The sequence below is a fragment of the Acomys minous genome, assembly GCF_964271855.1.
Source record: "Acomys minous genome assembly, chromosome: 20".
NCBI lineage: Eukaryota > Metazoa > Chordata > Mammalia > Rodentia > Muridae > Acomys > Acomys minous.
This window is the reverse complement of record NC_140502.1, coordinates 12624785-12636755: the sequence shown is the minus strand read 5'-3', so window position 1 is coordinate 12636755 and position 11971 is coordinate 12624785. Positions and strand designations below refer to the sequence as shown.

The window sequence follows — 11971 nt, the reverse complement described above, 5'->3', positions numbered from 1 at the left end:
GACATACCCAATGACGCACTAGCGGAAAGATTAACATTAAATTAATCACTTTTAATTAGCATCTTAAAAGAGACCACAAGCAAACCAGATGCAGGAACAGAGCGAGCCCTGGAGAACTCCCTGAAGAAACCACTTAGGAACAGAGGTAGACTGGGCTCAGGAAGCCATCTGAGCGCAGGGAGGCAGCACCCTCCGAGAGTGCTCCCGGACCCAGGGGTGCTTCAGGACCTGGGCCAGGGTCAGGCGGTCTGAGGGGCGGTACTTAAGAAGCTTGGAGATCAAGTCCTGGGCCCCCGAAGGCACTGATGGTGGAAACCGCAAATCCACCTAAGGAGGCCGGGAAGGAGGAGGAGGAGGAGGAGCTAGTTAATCTCTTTGGTTAACTGTTTCCCTCTTCTGTCTCTTTGGGGCATCGGCTCCACCATCTGCTAGCAGCAGATCATCTTTTGTACACACTCCAGGTCCCAAAGGCCCAGGAGCCGCCGCCACCGCCCGGCTCCCTGCTAAGTGGCCCCTTGTGTGCGGCCATCTCACCTTAACGATGCGCTTGTACGTCTCATTGTGAGTGCTGCTCTCAAAGGGCGGATTTCCCACCAGCAGCTCATAGCAGAGCACCCCGATGCACCACAGGTCCACTTTCTCGTCGTATGTTCTCCCCTCAATCATTTCTGGGGGCAAGTAGTCCAGAGTGCCGCACATCGTCTTTCTCCTACGGCAGGACACAGAAGGGAAGCACTTTGAATAGGCTCCGAATGAGGGAACGGCTCCCTGTTTGGAGGAAATGGGAGATCCAGGGACGTGCTAAGAGTCTCCTCCTGAGCAGCCGGTGGGGGTGGTGGGGGGAGAGAGGGAGGGAGGTTCAGAAACAGCAACTGTCAGCTGGGGCATGGTGGCGCACGCCTTTAATCCCAGCACTCGGGAGGCAGAGGCAGGCAGATCGCTGTGAGTTCGAGGCCAGCCTGGTCTACAAAGTGAGTCCAGGATGCCAAGGTTACACAGAGAAACCCTGTCTCAAAAAACCAAAAAAAAAAAAAAAGAGAGAGAGAGAGAGAGAGAGAAACGCTGTCTCAAAAATCCAAACCAAATAAACAGAAACACCAACTGTCAATATGGATCAAGACTCAGAGGGGCGAGGCGGTTGTGGTGGCTCACGCCTGGTAATTCCAGCACCCGGGAGGCAGAGGCAGGAGGATCTCTTGAGTTCGGGGCCAGGCTGGTCTACAAAGCGAGTTCCAGGTCAGCCAGGGCTACACACAGAAACCCTGTTTCAAAAGAGAACAAAACAAATCAGAGGGGCTGTGTGAGGTGCCTCGGTGGGTAAAGCACTTGCAGTGAATGCCCTGGGGACCCAAGTTCTACGTCCAGAACCCACATAGAGCTCGGTGCACTCCTCCAGTGAGATGGGAGGCACAGGAGAATCCATAGACTGTGGACCAGCCAGGCAACCATGAAGCAGCAAAGGACCCCGTCTCAAAGAAGGTGGGAGGATGAGCCGGGTGTGGTGGCACACGCCTTTAATCCCAGCACTTGGGAGGCAGAGGCAGCTGGATCGCTGGGAGTTCGAGGCCAGCCTGGTCTACAAAGTGAGTCCAGGATAGCCAAGGCTACACAGAGAGACCCTGTCTCAAAAAAAAAAAAGTGAGAGGTCAAGATCCACACCTGTCCTCTGACACCTCGTACACACACACACACACACACACACACACACACACACACACACACGACAAAGGTGTGCCTGCAGCCACACAACGTGAACACACATACACACACATGGATAAACACACAGATTGCACCAGAATGAACTCTGGGCCAGGCAGGGCTATAACGTGAGAACCTGTCAATCAGGGAAGGCTGGGCCTCAGTGAGGACTCTGTGGTCATGAGCACTGGCAGCTCTTCTAAAGGGCCGGAGACAGACTTTGCACCTGGCATCTTACATCCATCTACAACTCCGGTCCAGGGGATCTGATGCCCTCTTTTGGCCTCCAAGAGCACCAGGCGCGAACAAAGGATGTACAAGTGCTACATGTACACAATACATCACTACGCATGAGATAAAAATTTTAAAAACAGAGCTGGGCGGGAGTGGTGGCCCAGGTCTTTAATCTCAGCACTTGGGAGGCAGAGGCAGGTGGATCTCTGTGAGTTCGAGGCCAGCTTGGTCTACAAAGTGAGTCCAGGATAGCCAAGGTAACACAGAGAAACCCTGTCTCAAAAAACCAAAAACCTGGGCTGGAGAGATAGCTCAGCGGTTAAGAGCACTGCTTGCTCTTCCAAAGGACCCGGGGTTCAATTCCCAGCACCCACATGGCAGCTCACAACTGTCTGTAACTCTAAGATCTGACACCCTCACACCAATACACATAAATTAAAATTAAATAAAAAATATTAAAACAAAAAACAAACAAACAAAAAACCCCAAACAAACCCCACCAAAAAAAAAAAAGCTGGGCGGTGGTGGTGCACGCCCTTAATCCTAGCACTCGGGAGGCAGAGGCAGGTGGATCTCTATGAGTTCGAGGCCAGCCTGGTCTACAAAGAGAGTCCAGGACAGCCAGGGCTACACAGAGAAACCCTGTAGAGAGAGAGAGAGAGAGAGAGAGAGAGAGAGAGAGAGAGAGAGAGAGGGAGAAAAATGGAGTTTATCTACATGACACTTTTCATTCCTGGAATGTTTACCAATTTTACGTGGAATCTTTTTGGCAAAAGCAAATACTAGTAAAGGATAGAAAAGGAAAGCTCTGTTTGGGCTGTGTGTGTGTGTGTGTGTGTGTGTGTGTGTGTGTGTGTGTGTGTGTGTGCATGCCCACAGACACACACACACAGAGACAGAGGAGGAATTCAGTGTCTTCAGTGCTCTCCACCTTAGTCATTTCTGGCTGTCAGGCCAGCTTCCAGGATCTGCCAGTCTCCACCCCTCAGTGCAGGGTTAAAGAAATTTGTAGCATTTGGGAGGCAGAGGCAGGTGGATCGCTGTAAGTTCAAGGCCAGCCCAGTCCTGTCTCTATACAGGTGCTTTCGATCTAAACTTAAGTTTTCGTGCTTACAAAGAAAGGCTCTGACCCACTGAGTGGTCGCCCCACCAAATTCTTTCAATCTGCAAATGACGTTTTTAAATTTTAATTTTCTTTCTTTCTTTCTTTCTTTCTTTTTTTTTGGCTCTTTGAGACAGGGTTTCTCTGTGTAGCCTTGGCTGTCCTGGACTCGCTTTGTAGACCAGGCTGGCCTCAAACTCACAGAGATCCGCCTGCCTCTGCCTCCCGAGTGCTGGGATTAAAGGCCTGCGCCACCACGCCCAGCTTAATTTTCTTTTTAAAAAAAAAATTGTTTTTGTAAGCCGGGCATGGTGGCGCACGCCTGTAATCCCAGCACTTGGGAGGCAGAGGCAGGAGGACTGATGTGAGTTCAAGGCCAGCCTGGTCTACAAAAGTGAGTCCAGAGGCAAGGTTACACAGAGAAACCCTGTCTTGAAAAACAAACAACCCTCCCCCCAAAGTTTATGCATATGAGTGCTCTATCTGCATGTATACCAGAAGAGGGCACCAGATCTGATTATAGATGGTTGTGAGCCACCATGTGGTTGCTGGGAATTGAACTCAAGACCTCTAAAAGAACAGACAGCGCTCTTAACTGCTGAGCCCATGAAATTTTGAGACAGGCTCATTCTAAAAAAAAAAAAAAAGTTTCTCTGTGTAGCCCTGGCTGTCCTGGACTCGCTTTGTAGACCAGGCTAGCCTCGAACTCACAAAGACCTGCTTCCCTCTGCCTCCTGAGTGCTGAGATTACAGGTGTGCACTGCCATGCTTGTTTTTTTTGTTTTTTGTTTGTTTGTTTGTTTGGGTTTTTTTTTTTTTCGAGACAGGGCTTCTCTGTGTCTTCTTGGCTGTCCTGAACTTGCTTTGTAGACCAGACTGGCCTCAAACTCCCAGCGATCCACCTGCCTCTGCCTCCTGTGTGCTGGGATTACAGGCATGCATCACCACACCCACCTAAGGCAAGCTCTTTTTCACTTATTTCTCTCTTAGAGACCAGGCTGGCCTCGAACTCACGGAGATCCGCCTGCCTCTATCCCCTGAGTGCTGGTGTTAAAAGGCTTGCGCCACCACGTCCGGCTCCAACCCTAGTTTGTATCTGGGTCTTACTTGTGAGATGGGTTTCACTAAGAAAAGCTTCAATGGTGTGAGGGGCCCACCCAGCCCCATCCCACCTACATACCTGAGAGAGGGGGTGTGCACAGACCACCCGAAGTCTGCTATCTTCACCTCGCCCTTGAGGCCCAGCAGGAGGTTCTCTGGTTTGATGTCCCTGTGAATCACCTTATTCTCATGACAGTAGGTCAGGGCATCAGCCAATTCCTCCATGATCTGTGTGAACGAAAGCAATCTGGTTGGGGGTGGGGGGTGGGGGCAGGGAGACTCTCATGGCTTCCCCTTGATGGAGAACAGGCATTATGAAATCCAGGGCTGCAATGCAATCTCATTCCTTGACCAATAACTTTTTTTTTTTTTTTTTTTTTTTTTTTTTTGGTTTTTTCGAGACAGGGTTTCTCTGTGTAGCCTTGGCTGTCCTGGACTCACTTTGTAGACCAGGCTGGCCTCGAAGAACTCAGTGATCCGCCTGCCTCTGCCTCCCGAGTGCTGGGATTAAAGGAGTGTGCCACCACGCCCGGCCCTTGACCAATAACTTTTTTTTTTTTTTGGTTTTTCGAGACAGGGTTTCTCTGTGTAGCCTTGGCCATCCTGGACTCATTTTGTAGACCAGGCTGGCCTCGAACTCACAGCAATCCACCTGCCTCTGCCTCGCGAGTGCTGGGATTATAGGCGTGCGCCACCATGCCCAGCTGACCAATAACTCTTAACATCTCTTGATGTGCGTACACATGTGTGTGTGGAGCACAGTGGACAGTCCCTTAGTGTCCACTCACCTTGTCTTTCTGTTGTGTTTGTTTGGGTTGGGTTGGGTTTCTTTGGAGGGGAGAGGGTTGGTTTTTGATACAGGGTTTCTCTGTGTAGCCCTGACTGTCCTGGAACTCACTCTGTAGACCAGGCTGGCCTTGAACTCACAGAGATCCTGCCAAGTGCTGGGATTAAAAGCGTGAGCCGCTGCTGCCGCCACCTGGCTCTTTGTCCTTCTGAACACAGGGTGTGGCGGGATGGCCCAGGTTAGCCTTGAACTCATGAGCTCTGCCTGCCTCTGCCTCCTCGAGGACAGGGTTAAGTGTGTGCTCCACCATGTCCTCCGGCTTGCCCGATCTCTTTAAATAGCCCCATTGTTATAGTTTTGCAATATACAATAAAATAGGCAGGTCCTCCTTGTGGACTTAGCAGAAGAAGTAGCCAGACACAGAACCTGTGCTGAGCTAATCAGATCATCCCTGTAAAGGATCCTGAGGGAAGGCACAGGAGTCAGTCCTTTTGCTGTGCAGTGGAGCCGGGTACTGCCCCTGGGATAAAGCCTGGCCTGCTATGGCTTTCTTTTTAGTGCCATGTAAATTTCTAGGTAGCTTTTTTTTCTTTCTTTCTTTCTTTCCCTTTTTGAGACAGGGTTTCACTATGTAACCCTATGGCCTGGGACTTGATATGTAGACCAAGCTGCCCTTGAACTCCTGATCCTTCAGCCCCAGTCTTCCAAGTGCTGGGATTATAGGCCAGCAACACCCCACCCAGCTCGCCTTCCAACATATGCTGATGGTTTCATTTTTCTGCGTAGCAGAAATAAAAAATACTATTTTTATTACATTTATTTGTTGCTTCTCTGTGGCTACAGATGAGTATGTGCTTAGGCCCAAGGACAACCTTCCGGATTTGTTCCCTCCTGCTCTGTGGGTGCCAGGAGGCAGGTGTTCGGCCTTGGCAGCAAGCAGCACTACCCACTGAGCCACCCTTCCAGCATACGTTAGACTCTGATGTATGTTTGATATAAACAATACCAGGTATGATGTGGCAGCCAGCACTCAGGAAGCAGAGGCAAGAGGGTTAAGATCTATGAATTTGAGGCCAGCCTGGTCTACATGTATCGTTCCAGGTCAGCCACGACTACACAGGGAGACACTATCCCTGTCTGTCTGTCTCTCTCTCACACACACAATATCAAATCTTATCAATGCTAATATTCTGGAGCTACACTGGGGAATCAAACCACAGGCCGCTCTCACATAATGGACAACAACTGGATCACCGAGTTACATCTAGGCACCCCAGGAGGGGGAAAAAAAAAGGAAGAGCAAGCTAACAGAAACAGTCCAAAGCTGGGTGTGTTGGCACATGCCTGCCACCTTAAAATTTAAAAATTAGAGGCCATCCTGGGCTATTCAGAAGTTCCAACTCATTCTCAGCCATTTAGAAAGACTCTGCCTCAGCAGGGAGGGGTGGGGGGGCAGGAGGAGGGGGGAGGTGAGGGAGGTTAGCGGGAATACAGCACCCCGAGTCAGGCATGGTGGCTCATGTGTTACAATCCCAATACTTCTGAGGCTCACCCAGGATTTCACACGCTCCACATCATCTTGGAGACTCTAGGGAATTCTGGGCTAGTCTGGGCTATATAGCAAGAGTCCCTCGATTCAGACAAAAAAAGAATGAAGGCCAGCAAGATGTCTCAAGTTGGAGCCTGCTGTGCAAGCCTGGTGGCCTGAGCCCCATCCCTGTAGCCCACATAAAGGGTGAAGGAGAAAAACAGACTCCTCCCAAGTTGTCTCATGACTCTTACATGGGCACACTTACATGTGTGCACACTTACATAGTGTGGCATGTATGCTAACCCCCTCCACACACATCACACACATATACACATAATAGTACATTAAGAAGAGTTGGGAAGAGGACAATGGCAGCCACAATCTCAGCCATCATCTTCATCGTCATCACTATCATCATCATCACCACCACCACCACCATCGCATAGCGGACCCTTGGTCCTAGAGTTCCCCTCACCGTGGCTGTGCGCTGCTCGTCTAACCTGTGGTTTCTCTGGAGCTCCTTGTAGAGCTCGCCCCGTGGAGCGTATTCCAGAATTAAGAACACCCGGGAAGCATCGTAGAAGTAGTTGTACAGGCGGAGGATATTCGGGTGTCTGAAGAAGGAAGGGAGCGTCAAGGCAGGAAAGGCGGCGCGGCACGCAGACACTGGCTGCCAAGCCCGCCAAGCTTGAGTCCCGTCCCTAGAATCCGTTTGTGGAAGGGAAGAACCAATTCCACGCAAGCGGCCCTCCACGTGTGGGCTGTGACTCGCATGTGGCCCCTGTGCCATCTCCGGCGCTTAATTAAATAAAAAAAGGAAACGCTGGGCCGAGGTGGTGCGCAAATGTAACCCCCACCACTCCAGAGGCAAGTGCAGGCGGACCTCTGAGTTCGAGACCAGCCCGATCCACAGGACGGCCAGGGACAGTCCCACGCTGACCATGCTTACTGTAGGTGCGCCTGGATCTCCACTTCTCTGCGAAGCTGGTGCTCCAACCCCTCCTTCTCTATCTGGGACTTGAAGAGGACCTTCAGGGCCACAAGGAAATGGTTTTCCTTGAGCCGCGCCAGGTACACGTTCCCAAATTTCCCCTTGCCCAGAGGCCGCCCTATTTGAAAGTCGTCTTTGGTGAACCGCCTGCCAAAGAGAAGGCATACAGATAATCTCATCTCGGAGACTAGGAAGAAGTTACAGATCCCACCAGCTCCCCCTTTCCTCACTCACTCTGCTCACAATCCCAGCATTGCACAGGGAAAATAGCACCTTGGATCCATTAGCCCCGCCCCACCCCCCGCCCCGCCCCACCCCCGCCCCGCCCCACTTGCCCACTTTGCTCTACACCTGAGTCCTGTTTTCTTTCTTCTTTTGGATACCATGGCAAGGCACTCACCTGGTTAAAGTGCTGGACTCCATCTGGCCAGTGGCTGAACAGAGATGGAGGGAAAATGGGCGTTGGCGATGCCCCGCTGGCAATCACAGTCTGTGGGAGGTGGAGGCAGGAGAATCACAAGTTCAAAGTCATCCTCCACTTTGAAGTCCATTTAGGGTACAAGAGATCCTAACAGAGACTAAGGGAGGATGGGAGGGTAGGGGGAAGGGAGGAGGAGTGAGGGGCGTTGGAGAGGAGGACGAAAAAGAAAGAAAAGTACTGCAGGAGGAGAGGGAGGGATGGGAGAGAGAGCCTAGGAGGAGGATGGTGCCCAAGAGGATGGGGCTGAAGTCCTCAGTGCCCACGCACTGCACCCTGGCGGCAGATCCCAGTACGTTCTGCCCCTCCTCTGGCTAGTGTCCAGTTTCTGTTTAAAACAGGATTTCACAGTAGCCCAGGATGACCTCTAACTGCGCCCATCCTCCTGCCTTAACCTCCTCCTTGCTGGGCTAACAACACACTGGCAACCACCCTGAGTTTGGGTACCGGTTTGCATCCCTCTTACTTGTCGTGGGCGAAGCTGCGACCCAGGGCGTTCTCCGTCTTCTCTAATCTCGTAAGAGGTGAAGGCACGCTGAAGTCCTGCTAGGTGCTGGAGTCCAGGGGCCCCTAGAAAGGGATAGACGGCTCCAACCGCCCAGGATGTGCCACCCCGCGACCCCACTCACCGGTAAGCCACTAGAACAGCTTTCCACCGCTTTGTAGTCCGCGCCTCGCCCGGGAATAGCCGATTCCAGCTGATAACCATTGGTTGAGCTGTCTGAAATCAAGGGCTCACCCAATAGGGTAGCTTGAGAAGCAAGAACTTCCGCCACGAGGGCGTTCTGCCAATAGGATGGTTGGGGCGGGACCAGCCCGCCCCTGGAAGCCCAAAGTCTCAGAAAAGGTAAGTAAGTTAATGCACTTAGCGAGATGAGGTCAGCGCCCGGTGGTGTGCTTGTGCCGGGCACAAATGGCTGTCAGTGAGCCTCAAGGACCCCGTTGTAAGAATGAATAAATATGGGGCTGGAGAGATGGCTCAGAGGTTCTTCCAACTCGTCTTGAGTTCAATTCCCAGCGACCACACGGGGGCGCATAATCCTCTAATCACGAGATCTGGTGCCCTCTTGTGGCCTGCTGGCTCACCTGCAGACTACTGTATAAATAAATTAATAAATCTAAAAGAAAGAAAGAAATAGTAAATATACGCCCTTTCAATCAAATAGCCAAAACTCGTGTTTATTAGAAGAAGGATCTAAAATTTTAAAACCCAGCCCATAGTGGAAGGTGGTAGCACAGGCCTGTAATCTCAGCACTCAGGAGGGTAGAGGCGGATCTCCAAGTTTGAGGACAGCCTGGTCTACACCTCTCTGGAAAAACAAACTGTTGGGGTTCAAAAGTCCAAAACAAGATCTTAATTATTGAACCAGACTTGGGAGCTGACTACATCTTCGAGCATTCATAAGTAGATGACAAAAAATTTTATTGTACTCAGGCCATTAATGATTGATCAGGGCCACAAAACAGACCTGAACTGTGACCCACCCCCACCCCCTATCCCCAGCCATAATGTCAGCATTTAAGCCCGAAATCCATAACATCTGGGCCAGGTTACAGTTACATTTCCCCACTAATTGGGATTTAGGGATAGGAGTCTTCCTTAGGAACGTGTCTTTGTGGTGCACTTACTCTGTTCTCATTGGTTGGATTACTATACTGGCTCCACTACACCTGGCCAATCCAAGTGTCTAATCCTCCCTACCCAGAAATTTTTAAATTTTATTTATTTATTTGTTTATTTATTTATTTTTGGTTTTTTGAGATAGGGTTTCTCTGTGTAGCCTTGGCTGTCCTGGACTCGCTTTGTAGAGCAGGCTGGCTTCGAACTCACAGAGATCCGCCTGCCTCCACCTCCCGAGTGCTGGGATTAAAGGTGTGCACCACCATGCCCGGCAGCCCAGTAAGATTTTAGTTGGCACCAAGACTCACAGCTTTCTTCTAGGAATTTGATGGCCTGGAGCACCCATTGACCCTTTCCCCTTTCTCTACTCTCTGCTCTTTTCAGACTAGCCAATGTTGTGAGGTCCCACCCAGGCACTGGGGGAAAAAAATGACCATCACCTGAGTGAGAATAAACAGGTACACTTGTGTCCCATTGTGTTGGCCTTCCCAAGCCTTGACCTCAGAGACATCCACCTGCCTCTGCCTCCCCAGTACTGGGATTAAAGGTGTGTCCCCCTCCCCCCCCTCCACCCACCTAAGAGATATATCTTTTTAAAAATTAATTTATTCAGATTACAGCTAAATTGTTTCCCCCTCACTTATATCCTCCTGTTCCTCCCTCCCTTCCCACTCCACCTGCACCATATGGTCATAGGCTATCAAGTCTCATCTTGGTAGCCTGCTTATCCTTCCTGTGAGTGCCACCAGGCCTCCCCACCTGGTCAAAGGGGGGGGGTGGTCAAATATGGGGCACCAGAGTTCATGTCAGAGTCAGTCCCCGCTCTCCACATAACTGTGGAGAATGTACTGTCCGTTGGGTAGATGTGAGTAGGGGTTTGATGTTTACTGCATGTATTGTCCTTGGTTAGTGCAGTAGTTTGAGTAGACCCCCCTGGGTCCAGATCCACCCGTCATGATGGTCTTCTTATAGGTTTCTAGGACCCTCTGGATCCTCCTTGTATTTCCCCATTCTTCTCTACTTTTCTCACCAATAGAAGAGATATATCTTAAGGCAAAATGGGTATAGCCTTCCATTTTTAATGTTTATTGCTTAGGGTTTTGTTTCTCACTCTATAGCTCAGGTTGGTCTGGTATTTACTGTGAAGCCAAGAATTTTTTTTGTTGTTGTTGGGTTTTTTTTGGTTTTTCGAGATACGGTTTCTCAAGACAGGGTTTCTCTGTGTAGCCTTGGCTGTCCTGCACTCATTCTGTCAGCCAGGCTGGCCTCGAACTCATAGCGATCTGCCTGCCTCTGCCTCTCCAGTGCTGGGATTAAAGACGTGTGCCACCACGCCCAGCTGAAGCCAAGGTCTTATCACGTAGCCCACGGATACCAGGGACTATGCAGAGTAGGCTGGCCTCAACATTACACAATCCTCCTGCCTCAGCCTCCTGAATGCTGATACTGTAGGCACACCCCACTACACTTGGTCACTTCTTTTTCCTCTTTTTCCCTGGAGGCAGGGACTAGCCTTACATTTGGCTTCTTTTTTTAAAAAGTTTGGTGGGGTTTTTTTTCCCCCTCTGTGTGTGTTTGAATGTTTTGCTTGCATGTATGTATGTGCACTCCATGCGCGCCTGGTACCCACCGAGGTCAGTTACAAATGGGAGCTGTGGGTGGTTGGGAGCCACCGTGCAGATGCCGGGAACCAGACCCAGGACTCTGGAAGACCAACGAGTTCTCATAACACCGTGAGCTAGCTCAGCTACAGGGCTGTCCAGACAGACCTTGTCTCAGAAAAGAAAAAAGAAAAGATGTGTTGTAGAACTACTCAGGTAGGGCCGGGCGGTGGTGGCGCACGCCTTTAATCCCAGCACTCGGGAGGCAGAGGCAGGCGGATCGCTGTGAGTTCGAGGCCAGCCTGGTCTACAAAGTGAGTCTAGGACAGCCAAGGCTACACAGAGAGACCCTGTCTCGAAAAACCAAAAAAAAAAAAAAAAAAACTACTCAGGTACACCTGGCAGAGCCATTTTTTTCCTCTGTGCAGGAGTGCAAACACGTGTGGTAGGGATGCCCCTGAAACTGGGATCACAGGAGACTGTCAGCTGCTCCACATGGTGCCTGGCAACTGAATTCCGGTCTTCAAGAGAAGCCATGCTCTGCACCACTGAGCTACACCTTACCAGAGTGCTCCACCCCACCCCTACCCCGCTGCAGTTTTTCTTTTCCTTTATTTATTTTTTGTTTGTTTGTTTGTTTTGTTTTGAGACAGGGTTTCTCTGTGTGGCCCTGGCTGTCCTGGAACGCTCCGTAGAGCAAGCTGGCCTCAAACTCAAGAGATCATCCTGCTTCTGCCTCCCATTAAAGGCCTGTGTCACCTGGCTCCCCTGCATTTTTTTAACCTGAGAAATATTTGAGTCAGCTGAAAGCACAGGCTTTCTGATTT

General features: G+C 50.6%; 1 protein-coding gene across 2 annotated transcripts; it reads right to left on the bottom strand.

Annotated features, from left to right (window-relative positions):
• Positions 1-30: 30 nt before the first annotated feature.
• AURKC (aurora kinase C) lies at positions 31-8672 on the bottom strand. Of its 2 annotated transcripts, none has more exons than XM_084770646.1 (7): positions 8552-8672; positions 7845-7934; positions 7403-7591; positions 6929-7067; positions 4215-4363; positions 535-709; positions 31-327 (listed from the first exon to the last, which is right to left on the bottom strand). In XM_084770646.1, the coding sequence occupies exons 2-7, from the start codon at positions 7865-7867 to the stop codon at positions 157-159; spliced, it is 846 nt and encodes a 281-aa protein (XP_084626772.1). In that variant the 5' UTR covers positions 7868-7934; positions 8552-8672; the 3' UTR covers positions 31-156. The 2 variants fall into 2 exon arrangements, with proteins under 2 accessions (XP_084626772.1, XP_084626773.1); XM_084770647.1 differs by lacking the exon at positions 8552-8672 and adding an exon at positions 8389-8545.
• Positions 8673-11971: the final 3299 nt, after the last annotated feature.